At 46.3% G+C, this 18552-nt stretch overlaps 1 protein-coding gene across 1 annotated transcript in view; it reads left to right on the plus strand.

Annotated features, from left to right (window-relative positions):
- Positions 1-18552, plus strand: part of FSTL1 (follistatin like 1) — a 51629-nt gene that overhangs the window by 24231 nt on the left and 8846 nt on the right. The window contains exons 3-7 of the mRNA XM_007104840.4: positions 9394-9498; positions 12009-12138; positions 12986-13018; positions 14316-14446; positions 17797-17915. Of these exons, the coding sequence (XP_007104902.1) occupies positions 9394-9498; positions 12009-12138; positions 12986-13018; positions 14316-14446; positions 17797-17915 (518 nt within the window). The remainder of the gene's footprint in view (positions 1-9393; positions 9499-12008; positions 12139-12985; positions 13019-14315; positions 14447-17796; positions 17916-18552) is intronic.

Genomic DNA, 18552 nt, shown 5'->3' on the forward strand with positions numbered 1-18552 from the left:
CTCAGTTGGGGTCCCATTACTGCTCCCCTGATTTCCTCTGCCATGATCCAGGAGGGAATGAAAAAGCATTGCTTATGAAAATCCTTTGACTATGAAATCCAACTTTAATTCCCCCACCAAAGCCCAGCAAAAACCCTGAAACACCCTCAAGAGGGTCTATACATAACCAATATCTTTAGTTTAGTTTAGGTTAGTTTCCTTGGGAGATTAAAGTTTGATATTCAGGAACGTCTGAAATGGTAAATTCCTGTGCTTACTAGGTAAGAGAATTCTAACAGTTTAAGGGACTTTGGCATCATCAACAACACTTGCATTTTATAGATGGGGAATCTGAGGCCCAGAGAGGTCAAGCACCTTGCCTTAAGTCACACAGTGTGTTAGAAGCAGAGGTATGTCCAAGGCCTCTCTCTAGGCTCTTGCACCAATTCTCTTTACATAGGACCTCACTGCCTCTGCCTGGTCTGACCCCTGGGTTACTGATTCAGGTTTTAGCAGAGGTTTAAAAGGTTTTTTTGTGGGGTTTTTTTTTGCCTACTTCCCAATGTTTGCCAAAGCATTTCTCATGCAGTGCAATTCATCATCCATTTCTAGGAGCTCTCTAGACTTCCTGGTTTTGCTCCCAGTTTTCTGAATGTGCCTATTCTGCTTTCTTGGCTGGTCTGCCTTCAGAGCCCTCACACAGTTGTGCAGGCTTTTCACTGCACAAGGAGGTGAGGGGGCCTGAAATCCAACCTGCACTCTGCTTGCCAAGCCCTGTAACCTGGCCCGGTGTTGCATCTGCCCAAAGGGGAAGACACCTTTTCTGATTTGCACAAGGACCCCATGGGCAACCTGCCTTCCTTTCTGCTCCTCTCTATGCTCATCTTGTCCCTTTCTCACTGTTGCCCTCAGCACTTCATTCCCACCCTTTCCTCCTGAGCTCATTTGTTCTCATCATCTACATAGATGATGTCCAGATGTGCACCTCCAATCCTTTATTTTCAACTTAGTGGGATGTTTTACTGTCCCTTTAGACTAATGTCCATAACTGACTCATCATTGCCTGCCCCTCTCATTCAGCCCCTTCCCAGAGCTCCACTCTGACAGACACACCAGCAGCCTTCCAGGCCCTCAAAGCCAAAGATCTTGGCAGCTCCCTGGATTTTCTCCTTCCTCTCTTCTGTCTGGTATGTTGCCAGATCCCCCTTGTTCTTTAGAGATTGCTCTTGGATTTCTTCCTTTCTCTGAATCCATGTCACTACCTTCCATGAGACTCATCACCCCAGACTCTTTCTAGCTGGTTTCCTTGTGGCCCCAATTCCTCCTGACCTATTTCTTCCCACATACCACCACCCAACTGTTCTTAACACCCTCCTGCTCAGAAACTTACAGATTTTCTGTCCAGATCCTACCATTCTTCAGGACGAGTCCCACCTCATCCATGAAACCCATCTCCTAAGGTCAGTCCCATTTACTTCAGGACTGCATTGGTCTGTGTGTGTTAGTTTCATCTCCCGGACTAGGTTAGAAACTTCTGTGAAGGCAGAGGCCACATCCTGTACTCTTTTAGAGTATATGCCACAGGACTTGTACCATGCTGGTCACAGGCTGTTATCCTTTTTTTTTTTTTTTTAATAAATTTATTTATTTATTTTTGGCTGCGTTGGGTCTTCGTTGCTGTGTGCAGGCTTTCTCTAGTTGCGGCGAGCAGGGGCTACTCTTCGTTGTGGTGCACGGGCTTCTCATTGTGGTGGCTTCTCTCATTGCAGAGAACGGGCTCTAGGCACGGAGGCTTCAGTAGTTGTAGCACGCAGGCTCAGTAGTCGTGGCTCACAGGACCCAGAGCGCAGGCTCAGTAGTTGTGGCGCACGGGCTTAGTTGCTCCACGGCATGTGGGATCTTCCCGGACCAGGGCTCGAACCCGTGTGCCCTGCATTGGCAGGCAGAATCTTAACCACTGCGCCACCAGGGAAGCCCCTGTTATCCTTCTTGATTGTTGTTATAGGCATTATCAAATATGCTTTCTGAGAGGTTTAAACGCCTTGCTTTGGCTTTCACTGAAGAAGACTAGAGGACTATCCATACCCTCTACTTTGTTCTTTAAAATGGACAAGTCTCAGGCAGATGGTTGGAAAACAGAAAATGAATACCATCCTCAAACCTAACAGACTAATTCAGGGTGGAGAGTGGTCTGGCTTAAAAGTTTCCATTCAGGGTTCTGATGAAACTGAAGGGTGAAATTGTGAAACCAGGGAACTTACAAAAAGCACCCTTTAGGAAGACTGCCACGCTATCTTGGGAATTCCCAGGGGTCACTCTGAGGACTGTTGACAGATAGTGGGGAGCCCAGTAGCTCCTGTCAAAGTGGCATCATTGCATGTGCCTGAGTTGGGGAGATAGCATGGCACTCCACAGGAAGACACCCAGCTCATTGCTGTGGACCATGACCTGAAGGCACGAGAGCAGGAATGCCCACCTACCTCAGTCACAGCACAACTCAGTCACAGCCTCCTCACTGCCAACGGGGATGAATACTCCACCCTCATAGACCCTTGCGAGATTATTTTCAGTCCATGTGAAAGGACCTAACATATTTCTAACTCTGTGCTTACTAAATACCACTATTTGCTTATGCTATGACTGGACAAGACCATTGCAGAAAACTGAACTTATCATTATATAGAAACCAAGCATCCAGTCTGCCATGCTATATCTGGGCCACCTCAAAAAAGTCCTAACATATGGAGGGGGAGGCATTCCAGAGATGGCAGATGAGCAGCTGGGAAGGTGAAAGGGCTTCCATATGAAGATGGCAGTGTAGATCCTTGTGTGGCAGGGCCAGCACTTAAGAGAATGTGACAGAATCTGTAAAATAACAAAGACAGTGGTCAAGGTAAACAGCTTTGTCCCATTTGAAATTTGAAAGTAGGCATTTCCAGGCACGCAATACATTATCACATAATGAGTAGAAAATGTGCTATCCTGTAAGCTATGATAGAGGCTGAACATAGAAATTAATACAGTGAAAAATTAGACAATTCTTGAATGACAGATCCATAATAGAGGTTTTCTGTTTTTTATTTAATCTTAAGGCTAATCCTCTTGGGGGTGATGCAGCCCTTATTTTGATAGCATAAAGCTTAGCCATGCCTTACCCCAAACACCCTGAGTGCATTGTCACTGGCCACTGACACTGACACCAACCTGAAGAACCCCAAATGACATTTAATGTAAAAAATGTTTACTGAGCATTTTTCTCTGGCAAGACAATGTGGTGAGTCTGTGGGAAGCCAAAATGTGCAGGCGTTTAGTCTACTTGAGATACGCTTTGTGTGCATAAAATATTAAATAGGGCTCTGACTAATAGACTAAAGGCCTCAAAGCCTTCTTGTTTATGGTGAGTCAGATTGACTGAGAAGCTAATTAAGCCTCACTTTCGGTCCTTTTACTTGTAAGGCCCACTTCCAAAGCCCCGTGCCCAATTTTGCAGTCATAGTTGTGTATTCTTTTTCTTAAGGGCGGCCCCTCAACTTGTTTAAGCTTCAGGCCCCGCAAAACCTGGGTCTGGCCCTGGTGCCTAAACCTTAAGATGAGGGATTGCTTGTGAGCACCCACAAGGGAGGGACAAACACAGTGCCTGTTGCCAAGCGCATCAGAGCAACTGCTAGAAGTCACTCCTTCTCTTTCCTGGAATATGTAGGACGCAGCAACACACTCTTCAGAGAAAAAGAGTCAGAGAATTGAGCAAGGTCACATGATGCTCCAGCCATATTTCAGGGTCCTGAAGTGGCCTTGCTTTCTTCCTGGCTTTCTCAGGCCTGTGCTACTGGGTTCCATTCCAGAACGGCCGTCCCAGCCTGTGCCCCACCCAGGTCTCCTGCTCTCCCCAGTTCTGTGAATTCCTTTGTCCCCAGCTCTGGTGCTCAGTGTATCTGAGGGGCCCTGGTGTTCCTGTGAAGTTTCCATGACTAATTCTGGCAAAGCAAGGAGAGCCTTTCTCATGTCAGCAAAGCCTCTCTGTCACAGAATAGTGGCATAAGGGGAGCCAGAATTCCACCTTGGCATACGTAGGGTTGTTGTTTTCAAAAAGAAAGTTGGGAAGGAGAAAAGGGATGGAGGGGACAGAGCCGACCCAGTTCACATGAGTGAAATGATGATGGTATATTAAGCTGACAGTTTTATGGCTTTGCTTATAAGCTTCCTCCCCTGCCAAAGCACACTGTTCTTCCAGAAATTGTTTTACTTCAGAAGACTTCTTTTAAACATTCAAAGCATATTTTATGTTCAGGCTTAGTGCTGGTCAGCCCAGAGACTCAGACACCCTGTCACCTCTACTGGTGGTTTTGCAAATAACTGGTTTTTCCCATGGCTTGCAAAGGATCTTTTTCAAGTGCAAAGATAATTTCTGTTTTCTTTTTTTTAGACCTTGGATCCAAGACAGTACCTTTTCTAGCTCTGATTTGTAGAGAGGCAAAGTGGTTTAGTGGAAAGAGGGCTGGAATTAAAGTCTGGAGACCTTGGGCCAGGACCCAGGTCTGTACCCATGAAGTCTTGGACCAGTCAATACAGCTGTGAGCCTCCATTTCTTCTTTATCACAGGATGTTACATCTGGAGGGGCCTTAGAAGTAACCCCTGCCTGCCTATCCTAAAAGGTTTTGAAAATAAAAGTAATAGTAAAAATTACAGACTCGTCAAAATTGCTATTCAAACAGAAAGTATCATTATCACCATGCAGTGGCTCAGAGGGGACGTTTTTCCCTGGTAAAAGTCAGCAATGTTCCCGGTCATCTTTTACCAAGGGGAATTTGAATTGTGCAGATTAACATGAGACCAAACCCCCAGAGCATGGCTTGCAACACATAATGAAAACAACATAAAAGCAAGTCAGGGAGAGGATGTAGAAGGATAAAGCTAGAAACTTGATGTTTCTCCATAGGGAGCAAGTATTTTGTTGATTTTTCTCAATATATCATGGTGGCCTCACTTCCAGAACACACTCCCTCTCTCCACTCAGTCACACAGGTATATTCAGACTACCGGTTCACATACCTGCGACCTCACACTCCCAGAGAATATTCAGATGCCAAATGTCGTTATCTCTACGTAGATGAAGTTCTCATTACAGCTTTGGGACCTAATTCCTAAAATTGTTATGGTAGTAAAGCAAACAATTTTCTTTCCATTGTGAGAACTGCACTGCACCTGTGACTCCACCCTGTGCCAGCCCTTGTAGCTTGTACCCTCTCCCTGCAGCTCATTTGACTGTTCCCCCATAAGGGATTATCAAGACTCTGGGGTCAGGCTGACCTGTGTTCCAGTTCTGACGCAGCTCTCGCTCGTTACGTGGAGTCTGCACATCACAGAGCTTTTCTGAATCTTATAATTCCTCCCTATCTGTTACATGGAACGAAAAATATGGAAACCTACACAGACGTTGTGAGGACAAAGAGATCCGTGAAGAGCCTCACTCAGTTGTAGGTGCTCTGATTAATACTAGCCCTAGGCCCTGGTCACCCCCTACAAGATTGCGGCCTTACACCTGGCAGGTTTTTGTCTCCAGCCTCTCTCCAGGCTGCCCTGCACTTTGAGTCAGTATTTCCAAGCTGGAAGGGACCAGACGCAATATTCAAAAGCACCACCTTCATCATGTCACCTGCCCCATCCCAAACTTCCCAGGGTCTTCACTGTGCATCAGATCCATGGAGAGCCCCTTGGATCACCTGGCCTGACCCGCCCCCTGCCAACTGCGAGCCCCCACCTCATCTCTTCCTACACTCACACACCAGGCAGCCACTGTCCTGTGCCTTGAGCATGTTCTTGCCATGTTTATCCCCTCTCAGGATGTTCTCCCCCACTCAGAATCAGTCACTCAGCAGACGGGTAAGACCACCTACCACTCTGAGGAACTTTTCAGGAGCCTCAGGGATGCTCCTGACATCCCTCCTCCCAGAGAACATAGGGCTTGGAGAAGGGCTTTCAATGACACAAAGAAAATTTTCTTCCTTACTGATTTCTACATGATAGCATGCCTGTGAATGGGCAGAATAGGGGGCTGGGGTGCTGTGAGGGCTTCAGGTTAGATGTTTTTTCCCAAGTCAGCAAATCCCTGGTTCTTGGTGTCCTGATGCCCACAGGGCATCCGCCCATTCTCCCACCCCACTTTGTCACATCTCGATTGGGAGGACAGAGCTGGGAGGAGCTGCTGAAGCCAAAGCTGCGCTTCTGCATTGCGGCTCCAAGCTCCGTAAGACAAAGAGAGAGATTGCCCCCTATTGACAGATGTGCCACCTGCAAAGAGGAATGCTGTTTAGCTAGCATTTCTCTGTGGTCTTCCAACACGATAACAGGGTTGTTAGGCCCTTGGTTTTTTCCATTCGGTCAGTGCTGCTCTCAGTATTATCATTCAGTTTAAGGAAGGATGGTTGGGGACTTGACAGCCCAAGGTGATGACAGCATCTCGGAGGGAAAATTGTATGAAAATCAGTTGCCCACTGTAATCACGGCCGCTTCCTGTTGTGTGGCAGGCACTGTGCTGCATGCAGTACATCTCATATAACCCCCCCACCGTCCTCATAGGGATTAGTGTTCCCATTTTACACACTAGAAACTGAGGTTTAAAGAGAGTACCTTGCCCACAACCATGGCAAGTAAGGAGCAGAGGTGGGAGGTGGACATCAAATCTAACTCTGTCATACCCTTAAGCACTTTCTGCTGACATTTGCTAATTATGCAAATCAAATCCCCATCATAATTTTCTTAATCTTCAATCTTATAGATATGAAAATAAATCAAATATAAAAGAATAGTTTTCCCTTTGGTTGGGTAGAATCCTAGCTCTGCCACTTTCTACTTATTTAACCCCTTAAGGCTCAGTTCCCTCATCTATAAAATGGGGATAGTTATGATGTCTGATTTATAGTGTTGTCGTAGAGCTTAAATAAGATCCTGTAAAATGAAAATCACTTAGCAGGGCGCCAGGCATTTATAAATAGGAGCTTAGTCATCTATTGTCTGAAGATCTGGGTTGGAATCCTAGCTCCTCATTTTTAACTGTGGCACCTTGGGCAAGTTACTCGACCTTCCCATTTTCAGTTTCCTCATCTATAAAATGTGGTTAATAATACGCATGTTTTTGCAGGGCTGTCCACAGTAAGATGAAATTGTATGTATGAAAACGCTTTGTAAATTTTAATAGTACTATTCAAATATTAGTCGTTACATTTTATGTAAAGGGTATCTGTTTCTTAAAATGGATTTTTGAGAATTATTTCTGAAAAATGACTTGGGTTGAGTTCGACCTATCAGTAAAAGCTTTTATTTTTAATCCTCAACTAAAAACAAACATAAGATGAAAAGAGACTCTGTAAATGCCACAGGTTATTCTGCAGGAAACTCTATAATCATTAAAATGAATAATACTTAACAAGCAGCTTTCTTTACAGTTTATGATGCAGTTCCAAATATATTATCTCATTTCATCCTCACAAGGTAGGGCAGGTATTTACCCCTATTCATTTTACAGATGAAGAAAGCAAGCCTCAGAGAATTGAAGTGACTAATTATGGACATACAGCTAGTAAGTGGTAAAGGCTTGTGGGACTGTCTGCTGGTGTGTCTTTGAGCGTAGGCAGATGTCTGAGCATGCTTTTTTATGCAGTAGTGTCTTTAACTCACGTGACACACTCACTGGGGGTATATATTTGTCTGTAGCCCTTAGCATGTTGTTTCATGAAAGGGGAGAGGAGAAGGTAGTCTTATCTGAGATTTTTTTTTACACTGGTCAGTAATAGCCTTTTCCTCTTCATTTTTAGAGCTGCTTGCCATTCCCAGGGAGTTTCCAAGAGGGCCCTGCCTGGAGAATATACTCGATTTTATCTCCACTCCTGGTTTAGGAAAACAACAGCTCTCCAGTACCCCCAGCCTGCTGGGAATTACTTCCTCTTTCTTTGCTCCCTGCCAGCTTTATTGAATTCGCCTTAGCAACATACAAAAGAGAATGGGTTTAGCAGCAGGCTGTGAACCAATGAAATGTGAGCATGGCAAGGGTTTCTAGACCAATGGGAGCCCTGCATGACCGGCAAGCTGGCTCAGAGAGAAAATAACCTAGAGTTTGCAAAGCCGCCTCCGGGTGGCAGCAGACCAACTTGTATTGGACATACCCTCTCAGCTCTCAACATCCACTTTGTTTATTGCTTTCTTTGACCTTTTCTTGGATGTAAAACATTTACTGACTATAAGAATTTTACAGTTACAAGCTTTGTGGGTGTGAGTTCTCTGCATGACATGGCAGACATGGCCTGAAGGATGGAATCTTAGGTTCCATCCCCCATCTTTACTATAGCCAGTCCCACGACCCCATCCCAGCCTCTGTCGTCTTTGCTGGTTCTTCCACGGCCAATGCTACCCCAGTGGGCAGGAGCCTGGAGGCACTGGTGACTGCCTGCCCATCCAGTCAAGAAAAGGGCTCAAGAAATCACATTCTCCTTCGTTCAGCCTCCACTCCTGCTGACCTGAGTGGCAGATGAGGTGGGGCTAGCTTTCTGCCACCAATTAATAGGAGGGAAGGACTGTGTCACTGACAGGTTAGTGCCTGTGAACACCCACATTGTCAGTGGCACAGACTGGGACCATTCCCTGCCTTGTCAGTTTTGCTGCATATGTCTGAACACGAATGTCTGACCACAAGTGGTTTGAGAACAGTTCTGTCTGTCAAGTGATTCTTCGGCCCTCTTGGTCTTGAAGCCAGAGGCAGATATGGACAGGGACTGTATAAGACCATGTCGAATAATAGCAGATCCATGTTTCCAATGGTTTAGCCATCCTTCTTTTGCCTTTTGAGATGGCAGTGCCTTGAACACTGCTCAGTGAGATTTTGGTCCTTCAGATATCCGTATTTCTCTCAAGCATTTCCACTTCTGCCTGGCTTGCTCTTCTCATCCTTTAGGAGTCAGTTAAGGCATCTTATCTTCAGAAAGTCTTGTTTGAGTCTCACCTTCCTGTTGTTAACACTTACGCATTGCTTTCTAGAGGTCTCTTTATTCTGTTTCCTTGGATAGCCATGGAGCTTCTTGAGGACAGGCACTATGCGTTTTTATCTCCAGTCCTTAGCCTAGTATTGGCATTTAATGGGTGCTCAATAAACGTTTTAGAAGAAAGGAAGCATGCAAGAAAGAAGCTCTTGCTCTTTGAGAAACAATCTTAGAGATTCACAGGTAGCTGGGCCTGAGAAGGAACAGTGCCAGCAAGACTGATGCTGGCTGCTGGGGAGAACTTCTGGCTGTTCAGGACCCTTCAGCACCATGAGCCTCAACTCTAGGCCACTGCCCGAGCCTGAGAGATAATCACCACCATTGGCTCATCCGGAGATGGGCTCATCTCACTGACAGGGTTTCCTTGATGACTTTGTGTTTTAGGAGGAACCAAGGAGCAAATCCAAGATCTGTGCCAATGTGTTTTGTGGAGCCGGCCGGGAATGTGCAGTCACAGAGAAGGGAGAGCCCACTTGCCTCTGCATCGAGGTAAGTCCTGAGGGTGGGAGCCAGAGGACGGTGGCCAAGGCCAGTGTGGTTACCTCGCTGGAGCTACCAGTCTGCAGAGCAGTGCCAACAAGTTCATCATCTTTATGAAAACACACCTTGTCTATCTGAGAGGAGTGAAATTTTTATCTCAGAAGTTAAAAATCAGATGTAAATGTAGGGATATTTTTCCTTTTAAAAAATGTTTAGCTTTATAAGAGTTTTAAATTACAAAATTAACAATTGCTTTTTATAAGTCAAGTAGTACAGACATTTCTGCAAACATAGAATTAGTAATCTTCCCCATAACCCTCAAATCCCATTAGTCTGAAATAACCAGTATAAACAGTTTGGTGTATATTTGTTCCACATGGGTCTTTTTTCTATGCAACTATAAACATATAGGGTTTCCCCCTATTTTATACAAAAATGGGATCATAATGTAGACAGATCTAGATATATGCAACTTGTATCTTATACTCATTAATATATAGCAACAACCCTCTAGGTCAGCATGTATAGTTCTAACTCATTTTTTAATAGCTCAATATTTAGTGATATACAGGAACCAGATTTATGTAATGATTTTCCTATAGATGGACATTTAGGTTGTTTCATGGGTTGTTTACCACTACAGTGACATCTTTCTACAAATATTCTTACATGCTGCTGGCTTTATCTCCGTAGGATTGAGTCCCACTGGGGCATGCTAGGTCAAAGGATATGCATATTTTAAAATACTAGATGGAATGCAGATTTCTCAGGTTTGGTTTTGTTTTTAATGAAGTTTAAAAAACAAAGTGACCTTTTAAGAAATACTTCTTTTATAGGCAGGATTCTTGCTCTTGGCAAACATAAATAGCCTGGATGTGTGCCCTTTTTTCCCCTTTCTGTCAAATGAACCCAAGACTGGAAATTCATCTGTAATTCTACAAGTAAATACACCCACCTTAGTCCCCTGTTGAAGGATCCTGACCCATTGTCCCAGAAAGAAAGTCCCCCACTCAGAAACCAGCAAACCAAATCTGCTGGGGACTCTGGGATGTCCTCACTAGTGGTGTTCCTGGCCACTACGTGGCCATTTAGGGTCCAGAAACCTGGTGTCTAGCCTCAGCTCGGCCACATATCATTGTGTGATTTTAAACAAATTAGTTGCCACTGGATGCCATAAAGACAGACCATGTTTGGCTTTGCTCAGGGCCAGCACATGGTAAGAACCCAGCGGTAAGTATTGGTTAAAAGAAGTTTGTCTTTCTGGGCTTTGGTTTTCTGGTCTATAAGTTGGAAAGGTTGGGCTACTTTCCAGTTCCAGGGTTCTGTGTTCTTTTACCACAGCTATTCTTTTTTGCTTTAGTGCCTTTATTAGGTCTGAGCAGAACTTGCTCCCCACTTACCCCTTTCAAAAACCATGGAAGTCTCGGGCTTCCCTGGTGGCGCAGTTGTTAAGAATCCTCCTGCCAATGCAGGGGACATGGGTTCGAGCCCTGGTCCGGGAAGATCCCACATGCCGTGGAGCAACTAAGCTCGTGTATGACAGCTACTGAGCCTGCACTCTAGAGCCCACGAATCACAACTACTGAGCTCACGTGCCACAACTACTGAAGCCCACCCGCCTAGAGGCCGTGCTCCACAACAAGAGAAGCCACCGCCCGCGCACCGCAACAAAGAGTAGCCCCTGCTCTCTGCAACTAGAGAAAGCCCGTGCACAACCAAAAATAAAAAATAAATAAATAAATAAAATTTAAAAGAAACAAAAAAAAATCATGGAAGTCTAAAGAAACTGAGCTTGCCTGTCACAATGGCACTTTATATAGTATAGCCAAAGTAGAATCAGGTTGCCAAGTGAACCTTAGTTCATTTACTATCTAGTACTTCACAAAGACCCAGGCACCACCTGCCCCTGCCTCACAGCAACTGTTGTGAGATTAGGAGAAAAACAAAATACTAAATAAAGCAAGAGAGCAAAAGATTCTTGTAGCTAGACCCTGGAATAAGCGAAGAATTGGGGTGATGGGGCTAGGGAGCTGTCTGTGCCTGCCTTTCAGTCTCTCCACATTCCCAGCTCTGGCTGTTTTGTGTCATAGAATGTTGGAATTTTAAGGGATCTTAGATCATCCAGAGACATTGATTGACTTTCTACAAAGTGATAAAGTGATAGATAATCCAGATTCCTGACTTCGAATAAAATGCCCTTCCTGCTAATTTGATAGGGTTAGAGTAGGGGGGATTTATTTCTTTTCATTGAGTAGAAGAGATGACCCTGGGCCAGGATCAGCACAGAGCACCACGAGGGGCTGCAAGGTGATGTGGTCCCTCCAACAATGAGTGGGGTAGGGTCACTGATGCCAGAGCTGAGGCTCCCTGTTGCCCTAGCAGATTAGAAGGCATCTCTGCTGGTGGGGACTCCCCTCACAAGATGGCTCTGTGTGCGTGTGCGTGTGTGTGTGTGTGTGCACGTGCACACACACAAACTCAGCCCTGACTGCACCAACGTCCTCCACGGTCTGTTTCAGCAATGCAAACCTCACAAGAGGCCTGTGTGTGGCAGCAACAGCAAGACCTACCTCAACCACTGCGAGCTGCATAGAGATGCCTGCCTCACTGGATCCAAAATCCAGGTCGATTACGATGGACACTGCAAAGGTAAAGAGTGCTCTCATCACCACATCACAGCTCCACCTGGGGAGCCATGGAACGGAGCAGTGTGGCCTGGCTTCCTGGAGTCCTTTCCACCCTGAGCATAGTGCCCAAAGCTGTGGAGACCACCCAGTTGCTTGGAGAGGCATCCCCTTGGTGCTCATGAGCCTGCTGGGTTTGCCCTGGGTGGCCCAGGCCTCTACCCTGTGCTTCCTGCATCAGATTCCCAATGTGGCTTCTAGCACTGTCTGGAGATGGATAGTGGATAGGGAACCACATCAACAGTCAATAATATGGTAGTATTTAACTGAATTCTTTACCTTTTTAGGAAGCAGATAAATTTCACATATCCTATGCTTTTTAAATTTGGGCACCTCTCAGCCCTGATAATATTATATTTCCTCTAATTCACACTCAAACCGTTGCTATAATGGTAGGAGGGAAGGGGTCCCAAGCTTGTTGCTAATTAGACACCAGCTGCCTGGCCAGCCTTGAACTTCCTTGGAGAAATAAGAAGCTGTTTCCCACATGATTATCTCCATTTCTTTGTCCATAATGATTCTGTATGAATTCTCAAACTCCCAGCAGCACCGCCCCCCACCCCCGCACCGCAAGCTAACAGTAGGAGGTGTGAGATCAGGAGGGTAACTCAGTGGCCTCAAAGTGTCAAACAAAGCAGGGAAGCAAAGATCCCCAAACGTGGGACCTGGAAGGAGAGGATACAAGGACTCAAGACGAAGTGATGGAAAGATATAAGTGGCCCCCTTAATGTGGGCAGTTTTAATTGTAGCAATACACAGAAATTTCTTTTTTCTTCACTTTGCATTATGCATTTTCTCCTTTTGTCTTGCAGAGAAGAAATCTGTAAGTCCATCTGCCAGCCCAGGTGAGTGCCTGTTTTTTCTACAGTGTGCATCTTAGGGAGGAAATTCCATGTTCCACAATCCCTGCCAAAGCTCACAAGATCTTCAGTGTGTCAGAACTTGTGACCCAGAACTGGTCGCTCCTCAACATAGCTCACAAAAGCTGCAAAACTGCATTTTTTTGTGCTTGTCACGGGAAGCAGCTGGTTGGGTCAGAATGTTGGCTGTGTTGGCTGTGTTTTCCATTTTTGCTGAGTAATGATTGAACTGCAAGGATGGGAAAGCCACCAAGTCCCTCCTTCAGTGCTCTGTGAGACCTGCAGGTGTCACAGGACAAGGAGAATCAGACAGGACAACTCTTTTTGAAAGGGGTGATTGGAAATGACAGTGAGACTCTTTCCATGGTTTTCTATGAATACAAATTTAAAATTTCCTCATGATTTATAGTTACCAGACTCCTTAAGCATACACTTTTCCTTAGATCCTCACTATAACCTTGTGAAGTAGCTTTTACTATAATTACCTTATAGATGAGGAAATCTAGGCTCAGAGAAGTTAAGTGAATTTCCCTGAGTCACACAGCTAGGAAGTGGCAGAGTGGGAGAAAGTGCCCATAGTTTCATTTCCCTGGCTCAGTGCCCTTTTCACATCCCAACATGTGTTGCCTCCAGGAATTCCCTTTGGCCAAGGCTTTCCCTTCTCTGCTTCCCCATCCACTGGACTCTCAGCCCCACCTGTTGTTGCCATGTGGCTTACAATGAACAGCTGTCCAGAGCAGGGCTTCAACATGCCCTTCCTTGGCCTCATTTTCTGTTGTTCATAATAAAGGATACAATTTTAAGTGGGAGAAGTTTTTAAGTGGGAGAGAGGGAAAGCTATATAGAAAGAATCAGAAATCCAGTGCATAAAGAATTGTAATGTTCTCACTTATTCATTTAATATTTCAGCTCATCTTTGAGCCAAGAGAGCTAGCTGTTCTATTGATTGATTGATTTTTTTTCCCCTCAGCTTCCTAAAGTTAATGAAAATGTCCTTTATTTTTCTTTCTTTTTTCTCACCTTAGCAATATAATCTCTGTTTCAGCATTCTCAGTCTTTACATTTTTAGACATGAGCTTGAATCCTGGGTTAGATACTTTCTAGTGTGTACCCTGGGCTGACTCCTCTGTAAATGTGTGTGATAATCCTGTTTCCCTGGATTGCTGTGAGAATTCAGTGAGATGACACGTGCAGACTCCTGGGCACTGAGTCCCCACGTACGCAGTGCTGGGTGACATTGGGGTCCTCACTGCTCGGCTGGCCTCCCTCCCCTTTCCTGCAGTCGTTTGCTATCAGTCCAACCGCGATGAACTCCGGCGTCGCATCATCCAGTGGCTGGAAGCGGAGATCATCCCAGATGGCTGGTTCTCTAAAGGCAGCAACTACAGTGAAATCCTAGACAAGTACTTTAAGGTAATACAGAGTCGGAGTCAAAGACCGTTCAGCCCGGAGAAAGGGAGACTTCCTCTCCCATTACCTGATCACATCTTCCCAGACCACAAGGAAATGTAAACCTGCATAGAGTCCCTGAGTTTCTTCATAGATGATTCCGTGAAGCTGTGACAGACAGTGGGACTCCAGGAGTCCAGCCTTTGGGATCTAACACACATAGGCTGCTCCCTTTGGGCAATTAAAGCCACAGAGGTCTTGGAGAGCCTGTCCATGAAAAATATGGCCAGGCTGTATCCCCATCCTCCATATGACAACTTGTAGAGCTGCCTGCCAACCCCCAGACCCAGGCCACTTCAGCCTCTTTCCCACCCAGTTTGGCTTTTCTCTAAGTCTTTAACTTGACCATCCATGGTCTGCAGAGTTTCTCTTCACCTGAGGAGAGTCAATGGACTGGTATTTCATGGGCCCAGAATTCTTCATGAACCTAGATATTGCTGTTCCCATTGTGTTTAGTTGAAGAGACAGATCGTTCCAGTTGGAGGGAGGAGAGATGCTGCTTTCAAAGAGGAAAACGAGGGAGGAAATAGTATTTAGCAATGAGTAGGGCTGCCATGATGTGGAGAGCTTGAGACAGTTGTTGGAAGAAGCAGTTAAGGGCGCTCTTCCTGCTGACTGATAAGGACATAGTCGCACACATAGGTACATCACACTCAGATACACATAACACACACAGAAACACAGACATACACACACCACATACAGAGATGTGCATGCCACACAGAGACACATCCTACACACACGTTCAGGTGCCCGCATTCCCGCACCTGCACAAAAGCCCCCCTCACTTACAGACTTACAGACACACACATCTCTGGGTAGGTGCCCTTGGAGGCTCATCCTCAGACGGACGCCCTCACACGCCCCCAGGGTGTGTCGCAGGCCTTAGCCAGCCCGGACTCAGGGGCAACGCACACACGCAAGGGACTTCTTGGCACCTCTGTGGCCACTGAATGTGGTCAACACCCCTAGTCTGTGGCTTCCTCTTTCTAACTGGCATCATAGACCCCACAGATGGAAACATACCAGGTTGGGTTGAAATAGGATATTGGTCATTTAGGACTTCATTTGCGTTACTGTCTTTAGGTAGAAGTTTCTCTCTGTGACAGAAAGTAAATGTCTCTGGATTCCAAGTGTTTGAGAAGAGAAAGCACAGCCCTCTCACTCTGTCTTCTCTCTCAACTACTCCCACATTAGGGAGCCTGGGGGCAGGGGTGTTTCCTTGTCTACAGAAAGGAGCCAGGAGAGTCGGCCAGGAGCAGAAGGTTACTTACAAGAAAATGATTTCTCGAAAGCCAAGTGAGCAGCACCTGCTGGGTCGGTCATGAGCAGTGACTTTGCCATGGTCATTACAGCCCAGGAGCCGTGGGGCCCAGGACACTCTTTCTAGGAGACCTTCTGGGACCTTGTAACCGTTCGTGGTGGCCCCTTGATGGCACCCTGCCTTGGGCATCACTGACAGCTGCTGTTAATTTGATTCTCAAGGACCAGGGCCACACACCCCCTCCACACATCTCCACCTCCTCTGGCAGTAACTGTCTCTAATAGGCTCCCATCTAAACACTGCAAGGCCAGTTGAGAAAGTAGCTTTTCTCTAGGGCATTCTCATGCTAATCAAGAAAGTTTACTCCTGACTGACAAACAAATGCTTGTCTTCCGAGAAAACAGGGTTTTCACTATCTACTTGTTGATGATTATCAAAGAACCATATGGTGCAATCTTCAAAGAGAGGCTTCTTCCCACTAGGCAGACAGCTGCCTGTTGCTGAGAGATCAGTATCTCACAGAGACTGTTTCTGAACCAGTGAATTGCCCTCCAGCCCAGTTGGCATTCCTTACATCAAAATCAGTTGCAAAACAAATCTAATTGGAATTTGGATAAGACCAGAATCAGACTCTCATCTCAACTGGTGATTCAGTCACAATTTTTAGACAAAAGCATAACAGAGTGAAGAGGGGAAGACCGGGTAGAAAGAGCCTTTTATGACCGTGTCACACACACACACCCTGAATTCCTGGTGGCCCAGGCTGAAATTGGAGCCAGGGTATAAGTATAGTGACCAGAGATCTGAGGCCTTTTCCTAGGAATTAGGATGAGAATGATAACTAGGGATTAAGCAAGGACCTACAGAATTGTTTTATACATACCCGTCATACATACCACGGAAAGATTTACAACCTTAGAGTGGAATGCACATGACACATGACAGTCATGCAAGGAGAGTCAGTAGCTGTATCTTTCCCTTCTACCTGGAAACCTAGTCAGACTTTTCTTCCAGAATCCCTTCCACCGTCTGGGAGCCACTTTGAAAGTAACATGGGGGTGCTGATTATTTCCCAGGGTAGCAATATGAGGCAGCCTAGGGAAAGAATTTTGAAAAAAAAATTTTTCCACTAGAACTATTTAGGAGAGCAGCAGTATCCAACTTGGACTTTGATCAGAGCCTTGAAATTGCCACCCTCCTCCTGCAGCTAGGGCCTGGGTATCCTGAATTGTCCCAGATGGCTAAGGTCTCAGTTTAGCATCTTGCCAAAGGGAGGACAGTACTGAGCTCACTACACCCTTGCCTTGTGCTCATGGGGTGCGAGCTGGGTCATGAGGACAGGCTGCACCGTCTACAGTGTAGCCTGCAACACAGGGAGGAGGGGTAGGGGGCTTGCACCACCTCCACGGGCAGGTTATCAATGCAAATAACATGCAGGGGCCTTTGCCTTTGACTTCTCACTGATGAGGTCAGCTAGGTGTACCAGTGTGAGAAGTAAGCACTGAGAGCAGGCCAGGGAGGCTGGAAATCAAGCAGCAAGAAATAGTCCTGTGATTCCCAAAGTGAGCTCTGAGGGTCACCTGCATCATTGTTCCCAAGCAGCTTGTTAGAAATACACATCCTGGGCTCCAACACAGATTCTGATTCACAAGTTTGTTCCATGATCATTAGGGTTTGAGAACCTGGAGTGGTGGAGTGAATTCAAGAATGTCTGGAACAGGGTCAGGGATGTGGCTACAGAGATCTCTTAGGCACCCCCAGGCTCCTTGGACAGTGCAGGCCTAGGTTCAGGCTGCCATCCTGAGCAGGGTCTAGGATTGAAAGGCCCTCAGTGACCTCTGCCCAGAAACTTTGACTCTCTCATCTTGGGGCACAGGTGCCTTTCTTCTCTGGGTGCCCCAGGGCTTCGAACCTTTTTTGCTCGAAGGGTAGAGCAGGGTTGGACAGTGTCAAGAACAAGATGAACCAGAGATGGGTCAAGCTGAATGAGGAATGATAGAGCTGGGGTTTTACAAAACGTTCCTGAAAGATCACTTCGTCCCCTTTCTAGAACTTTGATAATGGTGACTCTCGCTTGGACTCCAGCGAATTTTTGAAATTTGTGGAGCAAAATGAAACCGCCATCAACATCACCACCTATGCAGACCAGGGGAACAACAAGCTGCTTAGGTGAGTGGAGTGAGGGGGTAAGGGAGAGGTCCACGAGGGAAGGCTGGATAAGAGAAGGGATTTGAACCCCTTCCTACCTGCAAAGGAGCCACCAGTGTCAAAGTCAATGTGAAGTAAAAAGCAAAATAGGAATTCTGTCCTGGTCTCATCTGTGAACGTTTTGATATCTGATCAAGTAGTTACTGTTTTTGGCCAGAAATTGCAAGGAATGGAAGAATGTAATTTTAAAATAAATGATCACATCAGAGCGAAGTTGTTTCTGAGTGTCATGGGTGATGTTTGTTTGTTTGTTTTTCTTGTGGTAGGCGGGCCTCTCACTGCTCTGGCCTCTCCCATTGCGGAGCACAGGCTCCAGACGCACAGGCCCAGCGGCCGTGGCTCACGGGCCCAGCCGCTCCGCGGCATGTGGGATCCTCCCGGACCGGGGCACGAACCCGAGTCCCCTGCGTTGGCAGGTGGACCCTCAACCACTGCGCCACCGGGGAAGCCCCTTTGGGTGATTTTTTTTTTTTTTTTTTGTGGTATGCGGGCCTCCCTCTGTTGTGGCCTCTCCCGTTGCGGAGCACAGGCTCCGGACGCGCAGGCTCAGCGGCCATGGCTCACGGGCCCAGCCGCTCCGCGGCATGTGGGATCCTCC

Source organism: Physeter macrocephalus, chromosome 1 (assembly GCF_002837175.3).
Source record: "Physeter macrocephalus isolate SW-GA chromosome 1, ASM283717v5, whole genome shotgun sequence".
Taxonomy (NCBI): domain Eukaryota; kingdom Metazoa; phylum Chordata; class Mammalia; order Artiodactyla; family Physeteridae; genus Physeter; species Physeter macrocephalus.